General features: G+C 40.1%; 2 protein-coding genes across 3 annotated transcripts in view; both read right to left on the bottom strand.

The window, feature by feature from the left end:
• The window catches only part of CEP15 (centrosomal protein 15), a 163,683-nt gene that overhangs the window by 39,947 nt on the left and 105,855 nt on the right, over positions 1 to 17,881 (bottom strand). The window lies entirely within an intron of this gene.
• The window catches only part of PTPRG (protein tyrosine phosphatase receptor type G), an 869,661-nt gene continuing 864,987 nt past the window's right edge, over positions 13,208 to 17,881 (bottom strand). For both annotated transcript variants that reach the window (XM_007529163.3, XM_007529164.3), the window contains one exon: positions 13,208 to 17,718. In XM_007529163.3, coding sequence (XP_007529225.1) covers positions 17,572 to 17,718 — 147 coding nt within the window. In that variant the 3' untranslated portion in view covers positions 13,208 to 17,571. The remainder of the gene's footprint in view (positions 17,719 to 17,881) is intronic.

Consider the following 17,881-nt stretch of genomic DNA (forward strand, 5'->3'; position numbering starts at 1 on the left):
GCTCTCCACCTGCAGGGGGGTAGCTTCACAGACGGTGAAGCAGGTCTGCAAGTGTTTATCTTTCTCTCCCCCTCTCTGTCTTCCCCTCCTCTCTCCATTTCTCTCTGTCTTATCCAATAACAATGACATCAATAACAACAACAATAACAACCACAACGATAAAAGAAGAAGGGCAACTAAAGGGGAAAAAATAGCCTCCAGGAGCAGTGGATTTGTGGTGCAGGCACTGAACCCCCGAAATCACCCTGGAGGCAAAAAATATATATCTTTATTTATTTATTGGATAGAGACAGTCAGAAATTGACAGGGAAGGGGAAGGAAGATAGACAGAGAGACACCTGCAGCCCTGCTTCACCACTTCTTCTTCTTCTAGCGTTTGCCCTTCTTCCGTAGCCAGTCAACAGCATCAGGTTGAGCCTGATGTAAAGTTTCGAGACCTCCTTTGAATCTGGAGAGGTGGCAGTCTTGGACTATGTGGGTCATAGTCTGTCTGTAGCCGCAGGGGCAGTTCGAGTCGTCTCTGGCTCCCCAGCGATGGAACATAGCGGCGCACCGGCCATGGCCTGTTCGATAGCGATTGAGGAGGGCCCAATCATAACGTGCTAGGTCAAAGCCGGGTTGATGCTTGCAGGGGTCTGTGATGAGGTGTTTGTTCTTTACCTCAGCTGACTGCCAACTCTGTTTCCAAGAGTCTGGAACAGAGAAGTTCAGTGTAGGCGTAGGGGACCAGATTGGATGACGAGACGTCAAGCATTGGACAGGGTGGGCGAAGATATCCGCGTATATTGGCAGGTCCGGTTGAGCATAGACGTGGGAAATGAACTTAGATGATGCCACATCCCGACGAATATCTGGCAGGGCGATGTTGCTAAGAACTGGCAGCCATGGAACCGGGGTGGAACGGATGGTTCCAGAAATGATCCTCATGGAGGAATATAATTTGGAATCGACCAAGTGGACATGGGGGCTACGGAACCATACTGGGGCACAGTATTCTGCAGTGGAATAGCATAATGCCAGAGATGATGATCGTAGTGTGGAAGCGCTCGCGCCCCATGAGGAGCTGGCTAGTCTTGCAATGATGTTATTCCTCGCGCCCACCTTTGCTGCAGTTTTTATGAGATGTTCGTGAAATGACAGAGTGCGATCGAGAGTAGCGCCAAGATAGACTGGCTGGGCTTCATGCCGGATTCTCGTATCGTCAAGCTGCACATTAAGTTCACGCGAGGCCGAGGCATGGTGTAGATGGAAAACAGATGATACCGTTTTTGCAGTGCTAGGGATTAGTCGCCATTTTTTACAGTAATCAGATATCAGAGACATGTCTTTCGTGAGTGTTTCCTCGAGGATGTCAAATTTGGATGCCTGAGTTGCACAGCAGATGTCATTGGCGTAGATGAACTTCCTTGAAGAAGTTTCTGGAAGGTCATTGATGTAAATATTAAATAGCGTAGGAGCCAGAACAGAGCCCTGGGGGAGGCCACTTGAGACAAGTCTCCATCTGCTAGACTTGTCACCCAGATGCACCCGGAATCTTCTGTTTTGGAGAAGAAACAATATAGTGTTGGCCACCCATGGAGGCAGGCATCTTGAGATCTTGACTAGGAGACCATGGTGCCAGACCATGTCATAGGCTGCTGTGAGATCAACAAAGACAGCACCCGTCTTTAAATTCTTCTGGAATCCATTTTCAATGCAAGTTGAGAGGGCCAGGGCTTGTTCACAGGTAGATCTTCCTGGGCGGAAACCAGCTTGGGCGGGTGATAGGAATTTCTTTGTAAGAGGAGAAATACGTGACAGAAGCAGCCTCTCAAGGAGTTTGTAACACACGGAGAGGAGAGAAATTGGTCTATAGCTGGCAGCCAGTGTTGGGTCTTTCTTTGGTTTCAAAACTGCTATTATCTTCGCACGACGCCAAATTTTGGGCATAGATTCAGATTCCAAGACGTGGGACAGGAATGTAGTGAGCCACTTCTTTGCCGCGGGGCCCAAGTTAAGAATGAGTTCTGGGGTGATGTTATCATAGCCAGCAGCCGTTCCCAGTTTAACCCTCTTCAAAGCGTCTTCCAGTTCAGACAGTGTAAAGGGAGACAGTTTTGGAGATGGACAAGATAAACAGAAGTGGGATGACCACTCATGGGAAATTTCTCTTTTCCAGACTGGGTCAATCTTAGCACATCCAACTTGAGTTAGGTGACTGGCCACTGAGTTTGGAGATACGGGAGGATGGGAGACGGGAGAGGGTTGGCAGGATGGGAGACGGGGGAGGGTTGGCTACTGGCACCCAGACTATGAAGAAGCTTCCAGGCCTTCCTACGTGAGTGGGTGAAGTTCAGACTTTCCGTGAGTTGTTGCCAGTGGGGTTCACTACTCACAAAGCTTTTCTCCTGCAGGTGGGGATGGGGGGCTTGAACCTGGATACTTCCACATTGTAACAGGAGCACTCAACTAGAGGCACTATCACCCCACCCCCAATTTCAGATATTTTTAATGAACAAGACAAGTTTCCTTAGGTGAGTAGAATGAACAAATCTATTGACTTTGAAGTTTATTATGGCTTCAAGTATGCCTGATATCTGAGGGAGGGACCTCCCTGAGAGAGAAAGGGGCACTACTGCCTGACCCCCTAACTTATTTTTTAATTCTTTCTTTCTTTGTCAATACATCTTAAATAGATGACCTCCCTGCTCTTAAATAATGTAGGCTATTAAATAATTTGAAGTAATTAAGACTTTAATATTTTAAAAATATTTTATTTATTTTATTTTTGAGATAGGGAGGGAGAGAGAGAGAGAAAGAGAGAGAGAGAGAGAGAGAGAGAGAGAGAGAGAGCATCACCAGAGCACTGCTCAGCTCTGGCTTATGGTGGTACAGGGGGTTGAACCTGGGACTTTGGAGCCTCAGGCATGAGAGTCTCTTTGCATAACCATTATGCTATCTACCCCCACTCTATTATAGACTTTTTATGAGCCTTGGGTCTGGGAAGGTGGCTCAGTAGTAAAATACATATCTTTCATGTGTGAGGCGTTGGGTTCAGTCCTTGACAATACATGTGATAAAGCAAGGAGAAAGAATCTGTTACAAAAGCAGAAAATAGTTCTAATTTATGGTCATTCCTTCCTTATATTATTATAATGACTAAAAGAGTTTGAGTATGTGTAGAATGAGGGAAAGTGATGGTTGATAGTGACAGTGAAGTAGTCAAAGTAGTGAAAGGTACAGAAGCTAAAACTGCTAAGGAAAAGTTTTTTTTTTTTAATAAAGTTTTTTTATTATCTTTATTTATTGTATAAAGACAGCCAGAAATTGAGAGGGAAGGGGGAGATAGAGAGGGAGAGAGACAGAAAGACACCTGCAGCCCTGCTTCACCATTCGAAAAGCTTTCCCCCTGCTCAAACCCACATTCTCACACCCACATTCTCACACATTGTAACACGTGCACCCCCACGTGGACCTGAAAAGGAGTTTATTTATTTACAGAGCACAGCTCAGCTCTGGTTTATAGTGGTTTATAGTGATTGAACCTGGAACCTCAGAGCCTCAGGCATGAAAGTCCTTTGCATAACCATTATGCCATTTTCCCCTGCCCTGTTTCTACTAATTTAAAGTTTAAAGATTGAGATAGTAGCTAGTGATATAGAGACAGCATCCATCTTTTTGTAATCCCACGCAGTTAATTTGTGAACTAACATCAACAATTTAATTTGACATGTTTTAACAACCATTGTGAAGCTTCTGTTTCTCTGGTCTGAAATTATGGTTATATATATGTAATTGAACAATTTTTGAAGTTGGAAAACAATATGTCTGTATTGCATTTGTAAATCATTTAACACTTTATAAAGCTCCCTTTCTTTCTCTGCTTCCTTCTTGCTTCCTTCCTTTCTCCCTTCCTTCCTTCCTTCCTTCCTTCCTTCCTTCCTTCCTTCCTCCCTTCCTCCCTTCCTCCCTTCCTCCCTTCCTCCCTTCCTCCCTTCCTCCCTTCCTCCCTTCCTCCCTTCCTCCCTTCCTCCCTTCCTTCCTTCCTTCCTTCCTTCCTTCCTTCCTTCCTTCCTTCCTTCCTTCCTTCCCTCCCAGAGCACTGCTCAGCTCTGGCTGGTGGTGGTGCAGGAGATTGAACCTGGGACTTTGGAGACTCAGGCAAGAGCATCTCTTTGCATAATCATTATGCTATCTATCCCTGCCCTAAAGCATTTTTTTTTCTTTATGGAGGTGCTAATGGGTTACAGTATAGTTGTTGACACATGAGTATAATTTCTTATCTCTTAATGATATCTACAAAAAATTCTCTCATCTCATCCCCAATTTAGGTCCTTTTCTACCATCATGCAAAGAACCCTAACCCCCTTCCTCCTAGCTCCCTCCCTTTATCACCCTTCCCAGAGTCCTTTGCTTTTGGTACAGTAAACTACACCAAGTCCAAATTTTACTTTGTTTTCCCTTTCTGTCCTTGTTTCATAAGTTCCACCTGTGAGTGAGATCATCTAGTATTCATCCTTATTTTTGGCTTATCTTACTTAAAATGGTTGCTTCAAGTTCCATCCATGATGAGGTGAGGGAGATGACTTCATCATTTTTAACATACCACAACTTTCTTATCCATTCATCTGACCTTGCTCATCTGGGTTGCTTCCAAGCTTGGGCTATTAGAAATTGTGCTGCTGTGAACATAGGTGTACCTAGATCTCTTTGGATAGTTGTGTTTTCTTTCTTTGGATATATCCTCAGAAGAATTAAGAAGTCAGGGGATAGATTCATTTCTAGTGTTCTGAGAAGTCTCCAGTTTTCCACAAGAGTTGGACCCATTTATATTTCCAGCAGCAGTTTAGAGGGCCTTCTTTTTCCCTACATCTTCACCAACACTTATTGTTTGTGTTTGTTTTTTGTTTTTTACAAGAGCATCGCTCAGCTCTGGCTTATGGTTGTGTGAGGGACTGAATTTGGGACTTTGGAGTCTCAGGCATGAGGGTCTCTTTGCATAACCATCATACTACCTACCCCCACCCCAACACTTACTGTTTCTGTTCTTTCTAATATGATAGTCTCACAGGTGTGACATGGTATTTAACTGACTTTATTTGCATTTCTCTGATAACCAGTGGTTGATTACTTTTCCATATGTCTATTGGCCCTTTAGGTCTATTTGGTGAAGATTCAGTTCATGTCTTTTCATTAAAAAAAAATTGTTTGGGGACCAGGTAGTGGTGCACCAGGTTAAATGTACATAGTACGAAGTGCAAGGACTTGCTCAAAGATCCCAGTTTGAACCCGTCTTCCCACCTGCAGGGAGGTTGCTTTGCAAGCAGTGAAGCAGGTCTGTAGGTGTCTATCTTTCTCTTTCCCTATCTTCCCTTCCCCTCTCAATTTCGCTCTGTCCTACCCTCCCAAAATTGATTTTTTTTTTCTGAGTTTGGTGAGCTCTTTATATATTTTGGTTATTAGCTGCTTGTCTGATGTGTGGCATGTAAAGATCTTCTCTTGTTCCATAGGAAGTCTCTGTTTGGGTGGTGGTTCCTTTTGATATGCAGAAGCTTTTCTGTTTGATGTAGTTCTATCACTTTAATATTATTATTATTATTATTTGTCTTGTTTTTCGTACAGTTGGGCTTGAATTGCTGAAGATATTTCTAAGCTTACACTGAAAATAGTTCTGCCAATATTTTCCTCTACATATTTGATGGCTTCTAGTCTAACATCCGTATCTTTGGTCCATTTGGATAGTTTACTTTTTCATGTGGTGAAATGTAGTGGTCCATTTTTATTCTTCCATATATTTCAACCCAGATTTCCCAACATTAGTTGAAGAGACTTGTCTCTTTTAGGAATTTTAAACTTTATCCAGGCAAATAGAGAACACAGGCAAATTGAAGTATATATACAGAGAGAAGGAGCGATATTCACATGTTGACCCACCTCAGCAGGGAAAGAGAGCTGAGACTCTTTATTTCTCCAGTTAATGTTTTCAGTCCCCCTGGCAAAAATGAGGTATCTGTTTTTGTTTTGTTTTCCCAGGGCACAGCTTAGCCTCATTTTCTCATACACTATCTTAAAATCTATTCCTAATAAGTTAGGGGGAGTTCTAGCCTTAGTTCTCTCTATTCTCATCTTAGCCCCTGGTTGGTAGTGGTGCTGGGGATTGAACCCAAGACTTTAGAGCCTCAGGCATGAAAGTCTGCATAACCACCACACTATTTCCCCAGCACAAAAGTTTGGTATCGGTAAGTGTGGGGGTTTATTTTTGGACTCTCTGTTTTAAAGATAAATTGTGGGGGTCAGGAAATGACCTGCTTAAGTGCTTATGTTACAGTGTGCAAGGACCCAGGTTTGAGCACCTGGTACCCACCTGCAAGGGGAAAGCTTTGTGAGTGGTGAAACAGGGCTTCAGGTGTCTGTCTCTTTCTCTATCTCCCCCTCACCTCTCAATTTCTCTCTGTCTCTATCCAATAAGTGAATTTTTAAAAAAAGAATAAATTGTGATCTTTGCCTCACTGAACTTAAAATGCCTCTGTTTGATAATCTTACATTCTATATAGAGTATAAGTAACATGTAACCTATGACATATTCAGCAGCTGTATAAGGAAAACATACTTTTTTAAAATTTCTTTATTGGGGAATTATGTTTTACATTCGACAGTAAATACAACAGTTTGTTCTTGCATAACATTTCTCAGTTTTCCACATTGCAATAGAACCTCCACTAGGTCCTCTGTCATCCTTTTTGGACCTGTACTCACCACCCCCCCACACCCCGCCCACTCCAGAGTCTTTTACTTTGGTGCAGTACACCAATTCCAGTTCAGGTTCTACTTGTGTTTTCTCTTCCTTTTTTTTATTTTTTATTTTTTTAATTTATAAAAAGGAAGCAAAACCATAGGATAAGAGGGATACAACACAACACAATTCCCACCATCAGAACTCCTCATCCCATCCCCTCCCCTGATAGCTTTCCTATTCTTTATCCCTCTGGGAGTATGGACCCAGGGTCATTATGCTTTCTCTTCTGATCTTGTTTTTCAACTTCTGCCTGAGAGTGAGATCATCCCATATTCATCCTTCTGTTTCTGACTTATTTCACTCAACATGATTTCTTCAAGCTCCATTCAAGATGTGCTGAAAATGGTGAAGTTACTGTTTTTAATAGCTGAGTAGTATTCCACTGGATATATATATATATCACAACTTGCTCAGCCACTCATCTATTGTTGGACACCTGCGTTGCTTCCAGGTTTTGGTTATTACAAATTGTGCTGCTAAGAACATAGGTACATAGGTATACACAAATCTTTTTGTATGGGTGTGTTGGGCTCCTCAGGATATATCCCCAGGAGAGGAATTGTAGAATCATAGGGTAGGTCCATTTCTAGCCTTCTGAGAGTTCTCCAGACTGTTCTCCACAGGGGTTGGACCAATTTACATTCCCACCAGCAGTGTTCCTGTGACCCCACAACCTTTCCAACATTTGTTGCTGCTGTTACCTTTTCTGACGTATGACATTCTCACAGAGGTGAAGTAGTATCTCATTGTTGTCTTTATTTGCATTTCTCTGACAGTCAAAGACTTGGAACATCTTTTCATGTGTTTCTCAGCCTTTTGGATCTCTTCTGTGGTGAAGATTCTGTCCGTGTCCTCCCCTCATTTTTGGATGGGGTTATTTGTTTTCTTGTTGTTGAGTTTGGCAAGTTCTTTATATACTTTGGTTATTAAACTCTTGTGTGATGTATGGCATGTAAAGATCTTCTCTCATTCTGTGAGGGGATTTCTTGGTTTGGGTAGTGGTTTCTTTTGCTGTGCAAAAGCTTTTTAATTTGATGTAGTCCCATAGGTTTATATTTGCCTTAGTCTTCTTTGTAATTGGATTCGTTTCATTGAAGATGTCTTTAAAATGTATGCAGCAAAGAGTTCTGCCAATATTTTCCTCTAAGTATCTGATAGTTTGTGGTCTAACATCCAAGTCCTTGATCCACTTGGAATTTACTTTTGTGTTTGGTGAACTATAGTGGTTCAGTTTCCTTCTTCTGCATGCTTCAACCTATTATTTTCAACACCATTTGTTGAAGAGGCTCCCCACTTAATAGTCTGGGCACCTTTGCCAAAGATTAGATGTCCATAGGTCTGGGGGCTTATTTCTGGGCTCTCAATTCTATTCCACTGGTCAGTGTGTCTATTCATGTTCCAGTACCAAGCAGTTTTGATTGCAGTCGCCCTATAATACAATTGGAGATCTGGGAGTGTGATGCCTCCAGTTCTGTTCTTTCTTCTCAAGAATGCTTTGGCAATTCTAGGTCTTTTCTGGTTCCAGATAAACAGTTGTAGCAGTTGTTCTATTCTCCTAAAAAAATGTGGTTGGGATCTAGCATTAAATTTGTATATGCCTCTGGGTAGTACATTGTTACCTGTGTGCCTCTGTCAGGTGCACCACCACCTGGACCTGGACCTAGAATCTTTTTTTTTACATTTATTTTATAATTTTTAATTTTTTAATTGATTTAATAATGATCAACAATTCTGCAGGATAAGAGGGGTACAATTCCACACATTTTCCTCCACCAGGATTCTGCATCCCATCTCCTCCATTGGAAGCTTTCCTATTCTTTATCCCTCTGGGAATTTGGACCCAGGATCATTATGGGGTACAGAATGTGGAAGGTCTGGCTTCTGTAATTGCTTCCCTGCTGGACATGGGTGTTGGCAGGTTGATCCATACTCCCCAGCCTGTTTCTACCTTTCCCTATTGAGGCAGGCTCTCGAGAGATGGGGTTCCAGGACACATTGGTGAGGTCACCTTCCCAGGGAAGTTGGCACCAGAATCTTAATGATATTGATAGTCTAACTTTTAGAAATGGAGTTTTAGACTAGTCATCTTTTGTACTTGTTTCTTGGTACATTTTTGGCAGCAGAAATGAAACTTCCTTACCAGTGTTATATCCTGAACAATAAAAGCTATGAAGTAGAGAATTGGTTTGTTAATAATTTTGAAAAGTTGTAGCTGCTGCTTCATGAGGCCAATTGCAATAGACTCAGTATTTAGAAATATGGGAAGGGGGAGGGGCCTGGGAGATAGCTTAATGGTTATGCAAACGAATTTCACACAAGAGGTCCCAGCCTCAATTCCCAGCACTACCATAAATTGAGCAGTGCTTTGGTTAAAAACAAACAAAAACCAACAAAGGAATCACCCTCATTCTGGTTGTTTAGGATATATTATTATGGAAGGCTGATAGATGTATTAGGTTGTAGGGAAAGTCATGATATATTTGCATTGAACAACAGAAAAAGTACATCATCACTTGTCCTACAACCCAATATTTCTGCTGTTACTATGGACTGGTGGCTTATTAATCTGAGAGAAAAAAAATGGTCCAGAAATTCTTATGCAGATGTTCATAGACTCAAGGCAGATTACTTATATAACTGATTTTCTTTTTTCCTACAGAGGGATTAGAAATCTTGAGTCTTGATGTAAAAGTGCCTTTTTTTCTTCCTTAATTTTTAAATTATATTTATTTATTGGATAGTCAGGAATCGAGAGGGGAATGGGGGACAGAAACAGTAAGATAACTGCAGCCCTGCTTCACCACTCACAAAGCTTCCCCCTTCAGGTGGGAACCAGGGCTTGAACGTAGGACCTTGTGCACTGTAATGTATATACTCAGTCAGGTATGCCACTGCCTGGCCCCTTCTTTCTTTTCCAAACCAGGGTTATTATTGAGGCTCTGTGCTAGCCCTACAAATCCATAGACTCCCAGTAGCCATTTTCCTTTCTTTCTTTGTTACTTTTTGTTTGTTTGTTTGATAGGATTGAGAGGGTAGGAGATAGAGAGGGACAGAGAAAGATAGACACCTGCAGATCTGCTTCAGTGCTCTTGAAGTGCCTACCCTGCAGGTGGAAAGCAGGGAGCTTGAACTCAGGACCTTTTGCTTGGTACTATGTGTACTTGGTAATATATGTGGTAATATGTGTGCTTGAACCAGGATCCTTACACCGGTCCTTGAACTTTGCACCATGTGCGCTTAACCCACTGTGCTACCGCCCGACTCCCCACCATGTATTCTTTTTAATTATTTCTTTGATAGGGCAGAGAGAAGTTGAGAGAAAGGGAGATAGGGAGAAAGAGATATACCCACAGCACTTATTCACAGCTAGTAGAGCTTCCCATCTACAGGTGAAGACCAGGGGCTTGAACCTGGGTCCACTGCAATGTGTGTACTTCACTAGGTACGCTACCACCTGCCCTCCTCCCCAACATATTATATTTTAAATTTCCAGCTACTTAGGAAGAATGAAGTAATTGCTCATTAGCTCTCTGGAGGAAAAATAAAGGGACTTTGGCAATAAGACTTGAACTTCTGCTGTGGCAGGGGGAGAGGCAGTCACTAAAAGTTCACAGAACAGTGAAGCATGTCTGCCAAGCTCAGTACTCCTGTTTGGAAATGTCAAAATTCTCTGTAAGTAGGAGCAACTGTAGTGATATGATACATGGTTCACTGGGTCTCTAAGATAATTGAAAGGATATATTCTTCCTCTTATATAGTAAATATTAAGAGGAACAAGTTCCTATACATCTAATTGATATCCTTGAGAAATCATATTTATGCTTATAATTTAGCAGTGAATTTATCTAGCAAAGAAAACTTGATTTATAGTGCAGGTAAAAACTTTGGAGTCCTTCCACATTTAAAACAGTCTGACTCTTATTTTTTGGTTTTAATCATTTTAATGATTTTTTTTGGTCTGACTCCTAACATTCATTTTACAGTCCATGAAAACTCAACATGAAGGCTAGTGGGTATAACTGTGACTAGTAACTTGGTTTAATTGTGTGTGTGTTCATGAAAACATATACTTGCATTTATTTATACACGTTTTCTTGGTACTAGGATCTCATATATATGGAAATTCCACTGGTCTTGGGCAGGCTTTTAAAAAAAAATTTTTATTTATAAAAAGGAAACATTGAAAAAAACCATAGGATAAGAGGGGTACGTACAGCTTATCACAATTCCCACCATCAGACCCTCCTGATAGCCCTTCCTACTCTTTAACCCTCTGGGAGTATGGACCCAAGATCATTGTGGGATGCAGAAGGTTGAAGGTCTGACTTCTGTAATTGCTTCCCCGCTGCACATGGGTGTTGACAGGTCGATCCATACTTCCAGCCTGTCTCTCTCTTTCCCTAGTGGGGAAGGGCTCTGGGGAAGCAGAGCTCCAAGGCACATTGGTGGGGTTGTCTGTCCAGGGAAGTCTGGTCACATCCTATTAGCATCTGGAACCTGGTGGCTGAAAAGAGAGTTAATATACAAAGCCAAACAAATTGTTGGACAATCATGGACCTAAAGGCTGCAATAGTGCAGGTGAAGCATTGGGGGGGGGGGGGTGTCCTCCATTCTGTAGATAGGTAGCAGGCATATTTTAGTTATATTTCAAAGGACCTGTAGCTATACTAGTGTTTTTTTTTCTTGGGGGGGGGTTTGCCTGAGCCTGAAATCTGATGTGCAGGTGAATTCTAATTATTGTCTGGGGAGATGATGTCATGGCTGGGAAAAGGACCAGAAAGCTGGGAAGAAAGTAGCTCCCTAATATGGGAAAGGGGTATAAATATTACTGTAAACCCCATCAATTTGATGTTATCTGGGGCCCATAATTAGCTTAGGAGCCTGTGTGACCTCTACGTCCCTCTAGATCTGAGCTCACATTCTGTGGTTATGAGTTCCATGCTGCCCCAGTATCAACCCATCTTCCTCAGGTATAGCATAGAGTATGTTGTCCATCCTCCCTCCGGAGGATGGGAACATTCTCTACCATTGTTGACCCAGGTTGAGGGCAAGGTCCTACGGGGGCCCACAAAGGGGTCTATTTTGTTGTTCCTGAGAGAGATGACCAGAAACAATGGAGAGAGGGATTTATTTGAGGTCTAGGCCCATCAAGTCTGTTTGGGAGACTCAGGACTCCCCAATTCAGGCCCCGGCTGGTGGAATGGCCTGATAGTGACTAAAGAGTCATCGTTAAAATATGCCAGTCTCTTGCCCTTATTCAACTTTTGTAGTCCTTGCTTTGCTAAGGTTAGCTTTGGAGTGAGAGAGAGAACTGTAATAGGAAGTAGGTGAGGAGGGTATCTAAGTCTAAGTGGACACTATTTGATTATGAACCTGATACTGACTCACTAAAGACTATTGTGTATTTTTGCTTTCAGGTATATATTTTGCCCTAATTTATAGATACATGTGAACATATGCTCTTAATGGGACCTGGTCTATATCTAGGTTTTGGGACTTTATTAGGAAGTGAACCTCCTGGAATGGAATTAGAGACTACCATGAAAGGAAAGGTCTCGCCCAAGTGATGAGGGTGAAGGGGTGGCAATCCATGCCTGATGTCTCTGTACACAGTCTGAGGTGAAACATGCTGAGATGGTACTTGTTGCATTGATTAGGTTGGAATCAGCGGATACAATATCATTTGGCCTGACTTGAGAGAAGCATGCAGGGAAGTGAGCCCCACCCCAGAAGTTCCAGGACTGGAAGAAACATAGGCTCTGTAGATGAAGCAGGAGATTCTGTTGTCTTAGGGTTTAAGAAGACAATAGATAGTTATTGCAATAATCATTGTTTGGCAATTGGGTTAACTTTGAAGAATCCCTTTGCTAGGATTTGCTGTATCATACACACCCTCACCATATTTCATGTCCTCTGACACTGTTTGCATATAGCTTTGCCACCACTTGCTTTTGTTCTCCCTGGACTAAGCTTTTAAGAAAGTCAACATATCAAAGACTCAGCCTATGTATTAAAAAGACTCAGTCTATGGTTTAAAAAGTTTGAGATATTCAATCAATTTTCCCCTCTCATATTAAATAGTGATTTATAAGGCTACAAATTGATAGGAGTGTACATAAACACCATTCCCACCACCAAAAGACTGTGTCCCCCCCCCCCCCCCCCCCATGAAGCTGAACATTCATCCTCACCCTCCACCCAGGGTTTTTTCTTTGGTGCCCTACTCCAAATTGGGCAGACTTTTTTATTTCAGGAGTAGAGGAAAGAGGGTGACAGCTATCACAGCACTGTTCCACCATTCACAGCTTCCTACAGCAGCATGGTGATCAAACCCAGGGTCTCCTGTATAGTATAAGTTTTGTGTTCTACAGAATGAGTTATCTTGCAACCCTGAATATAATTACTTTCATAGAAATGCTCAGCACTAATGGATACATCAAAAACCATACTTTATTTTATGTATAGCAATACAATTTACATATTAAATAACACTATCATAGAATGATTTGATATAGTTTTAAACAGAAGAAAAACGGGAAAATTTTCAGGTTACAAAACCCCTCCCCCCAAACAAATTAAAAAAAAAGCAACACTTTTCCCAAACGGGTCAATGCAACAAATTTATTCAGTGACTAATCATGTCTAACTCCTATTGCGCAAATGGTCAATGAAATTAAAAATATATATATAGAAAGAAAACCCAACTTTCACAATCACTGCCTCAAAGAAATAACACGTTGGATTCTTTTGGAATGCAGAGATGGTTCTTGCTACGTCAATACACAGAAAGTTGAATTCACATTATCCACCACTAAAAATAAAACGAAACAAAAAAACTATGAAAGTTGAAACTAGAAAAAAAACTAGCTTTATATGAAAATATAAAATTCTATGATTATATACCATAGATACAAAGGTCCCAGAAGATGCTTATCCAAGCAACAATATATTTACAGTTTTAATGATTTTTAGCTATTTGAAGATGAAGGGAAAGAAACATGAATCAACAAGAAGGCTGAAATGTTTTGTTTTTTTTTGTTTTCTTTTTCTAGAAACAATGGCTGCTTGCTAGTTTCAAATGTCCTAACAAAAAAGGAGTCACTACCCCAAATGTTGGAGAGTTGCAACATTTTATAAAATTGACTGTCTCCTTTTCTGGAGATGTTTAATTCTTAAAACTCAAGATACTTTTTCTTGAAATTAATTATCCTCAGTAGAAAATGCTTCCCATTGCAAATATTTAACAAAAATACTAAAAAGAGTTTAACAGCTAAGACAAAGTAGAGGCCCCAATACCATTATTACATTACAGTCCCTTCCTATTTGTAGCATGCCTTCTTTCTAAAGATAAGTAAAGCCAATATTGTATGTTAGATGGCAACTAAGGGAAAGAGCAAAGAGGTAAGTGATATTACAGCTGTTCACCTAAAAAAAAAAAAAAGCAGGCATTTCCCTTCATATAAAAATTCACTGGCACCATTTGAACATAAACTTTAGAACGTAGGAGTCCAAAATGCATTTTCCACTATAACTGCTAAATCCTTAAAACAAACTATATTTTGATTATTATTTCTTAAATTATGATCAGTTTGGGTTTCTTTTTTATTTACTTTTTTGTGTAGAATTAGTAATATGTATCTTTGGTAAATTGGTATCTATTTCAAAATTTAAATATAGTATATATGCATTTAAGAAAAAAAATTTATAACAAGGCAGTTGTGCTGTGTCATTATAAAATAATTAAGGTTATTTGTTGTTTTCAATATGTTACTCTGGACTAGAAACTTAAGTAGCCAGACATTGAATACCAGTATCTTCTCTGACCTTACTGGACTTGAAATAGATTCTAAAAGCTCCAAGACATACAATTAACAAAGTAACTTCAATTAACCTTGTTGTTGAAATTCAGAAGTTATATACTGTGGCTTTTGGATACAAGAAAGAGTTCTCCTCTTAGAAATAAGGTATCCTTTTCTCTGATGTCCAGCATGGCTACTTGGTCTGATCACTGCAATTTCATTTTGTATGATGTGTACATTAGGTTTCCTAGATCTCAATTCATGTACCCTAAGATCATATTTTGCAAAACAACACATGCTAATTTATAGTAGCTATTCCCTCCTCCATCAAGTGCAATTGGTACTGACTTTGTTATAAAGGTAAGCAGTGTGCTTAAGTCTCAGAGGAAAACATCTTTAAAACTATGCCTCTGGAAATACACACACACACACACACACACACACACACACACACACACACACACACACACTTCCAATAACATGAAGAATAATAGTGAGGTTGCACTCTGGTGAAAGTGAAGAACTGCTAGGCATAGTTATCACCAGTGAAGTGTGTGTGGACCACTTTGGCAAGATAGGCAAATAGTAACTACTTATAGCTCAGTGAGTCAGAATTTGAAGACTTTGGTTTAAGTCCTCTGTGGCATACAATTGCACACAGAGAATTTCTAAACCATCCTTATAAATTTCCCATTGTTTCCTAGTTACCTCTTTTCCTGTATCTGATACCCATATAAAAGATGAACACAGAACTGTGGCAGAGGGTATGTATTTTTAGGAACAGAGACTTCTGGAAATAGCACAGAAATGAATACTTGCTGTGTGTCTTTTACTCAGCATTTATTAAGAACAATGATGAGTCCCATCTTGAATATTACTTCCATAAATAAGAGCCCACTATGCCGTCTGCTGCAAAGAGTTGACTCACATGAGTACTCTGCTTAACTAAAGGAACCAATTTCGACTAAAATGATCTAGTCCTTAGCATGATCTGAAATCTTACCTTTCCCTGATTCCCTTCAGCTTCCTGTCAGTTGTAATGTTCTCATATTCAGTTATTTATCTCTTGTGGGCACAGAAGGGGAAGGGTAACATCTTGCACATATAATTTAGTAAAGTTTGCTCACCTGTGCACCTTTTCTCAAGCTTACCCCACACAGTTCATAAAAAGTATTCGTTGTTGCTCAATCCATGTGATGAAAGGATGAGATTAACCCAGGCAGGTTATACAGTTCATGAAAATTCCATGGGCCTAAGCATTGAGTCCTCTGGACTTCACCTGCAGCCTCTCTCCTTAGCAGCTTTGGTCCTTCAATGTTAAAGTTTGCTGAGAAACTTCACAGAAAGCCAACTTGAGATAAATAGAACCTCAGTGCTGAGTGTCATGGTTCTATTTATATATATATATATATATCCAGGTTCTATGACAACAGCCACTGTGAACTTTTTGTTTAAGTTAATTAACATAAAAACAAAACTGTTTTCTTCTTAACAGGCCCAGTTCTGTTATTAACTATTATGCTATGTGATGTTGAAGAAGAAAAACTAATGGAGATTGCCCTTCAAAAGCAAATAGGCAGCAGATGAAACTAATCTCTGTAAGTAGCTTATTTTTTCTTATTGAACTAAAATCTCTTTTCAGTGTTCTTAGTTTCCCCATTGTGTACTGCAGGATGAATATGGCTTTAGAGGCTGGGCTACATAACTTCCCTGGGTTCTGTGTAATTACCATCAGCCTCTTTTTCTGAAGTATACCTTTGCTCAGGCCAAACCACACAAAACCATTTCCCTCCTTTAAAGACAATTTTAAAACATTCACATTGCCTTTTATTCAAGACTCTAATTCTCTTTCTTTAGATCAGATGTATTGTATGTGTGGAAGTCTACAGAGACTGGAAGCTTTTGCTAACACAGTATTTTCATTTTAACCCTCAGTAAAAGAATGTAGTGAAGAGATTTACCATGATATATTTGGCAAAAAAGAAAGGAAGATAATTCTATAGGTAGTTTAAAAAAATTAGCTTGCTCTATGTTTAATATGGGTATTTAGAGGACTCGTTTCAAAATTACACACCTGACAATTTTTTTCCACTGTTCCACCTGCTGTGAGGTATGATATTATAAAATCAAGAAATATTAATGGAGAGTCACCAAAGGGTTTGTAACCGAGTTGTGTAAAATATTGCTATCTTTCAGTTGTAAAAGATAGCCCTGATTTTAGGATGTAACTATTTCAAAGTATCAAAGTGGAAATAATACACACTGTCCACATAGCTACTATGAAAATTGTAATACAGAGATATCCTTTATTTGACACAGTTGGGCATTTTGTTTGTTATGACTATAACTTTGTAACTAAGAGGTGATGTTCACATAAAGCAATTCTTAAGCCATATAATTTCTTAATGGTTATCTTCCATCATAAATGGAACCCTCAATGCCTTCTTAGTAGCTCCCAACAACCTGCTATTGTTGAAATTAAAAAAAACAAAAGGCCAATGCTCACCCACTCCATTAAAACTTAGAAATGCATACAGTATTGAACAGTGCCTAAAAAACATTGAGAGGAGGTCTGAGGAAAAGTACAGCATTGCCTGCTTAGTAGAACAAAGCTGCTTTAGCAATAATAGTTATCATAACAAAAGCAAGGTTCACTGTCATAACAAAGACCTTCACTGTACTGAACTAAAAAGTAGCATGTATGTTGTCATGGAATGTCACATCAGGGTTTGCTTTAGTATCAGATTATAGGCAGTAACACTGATCATATAGTGCAAACTAGGTAAAATTGTGTTTCACTGTGTGAAATGAACAGAGGTGCAAATGTTCAGTAGGATACCATTAAGACATAAAATGGCAAAAAATAAATATCAAAACTTTTATCAGTGTAAAAAAGTAACTGGGTTATTGTATAACCTAGAGTCTGGCAAAAAAGGCCTCAAAAAAGTTCTCAGTCTTCAGAAGTTTTACAAATTAAGCGCCCTTTCAGAATTCCAATCACACTAGAGATTCCATACTCTCGGCAGGGTCTGATTCATCTGCGATTAGAACAGCACCATTTTTGTCCACTGTCATGGGACCGTTTCCATTTTCTTTAGTGCTGACCAAGCTGAGCATTGCTTTATAGACAAACTGGTACTGTTCCTGAAAGAAAAGAGGAAGAGAGTTTGAAACCAACATCAGCTTATTATATCACGGAAGGTGTAAACTATTGCTTTAAAAGTAATTATGAAAACCATACTAGAGACAAAGGATGATAAATTTCTGCTCAGAAATATAACCTTAGGGCTGGGAGGTGACTCAGTAG

This window comes from Erinaceus europaeus, chromosome 12, assembly GCF_950295315.1.
Source record: "Erinaceus europaeus chromosome 12, mEriEur2.1, whole genome shotgun sequence".
Taxonomy (NCBI): Eukaryota; Metazoa; Chordata; class Mammalia; order Eulipotyphla; family Erinaceidae; genus Erinaceus; species Erinaceus europaeus.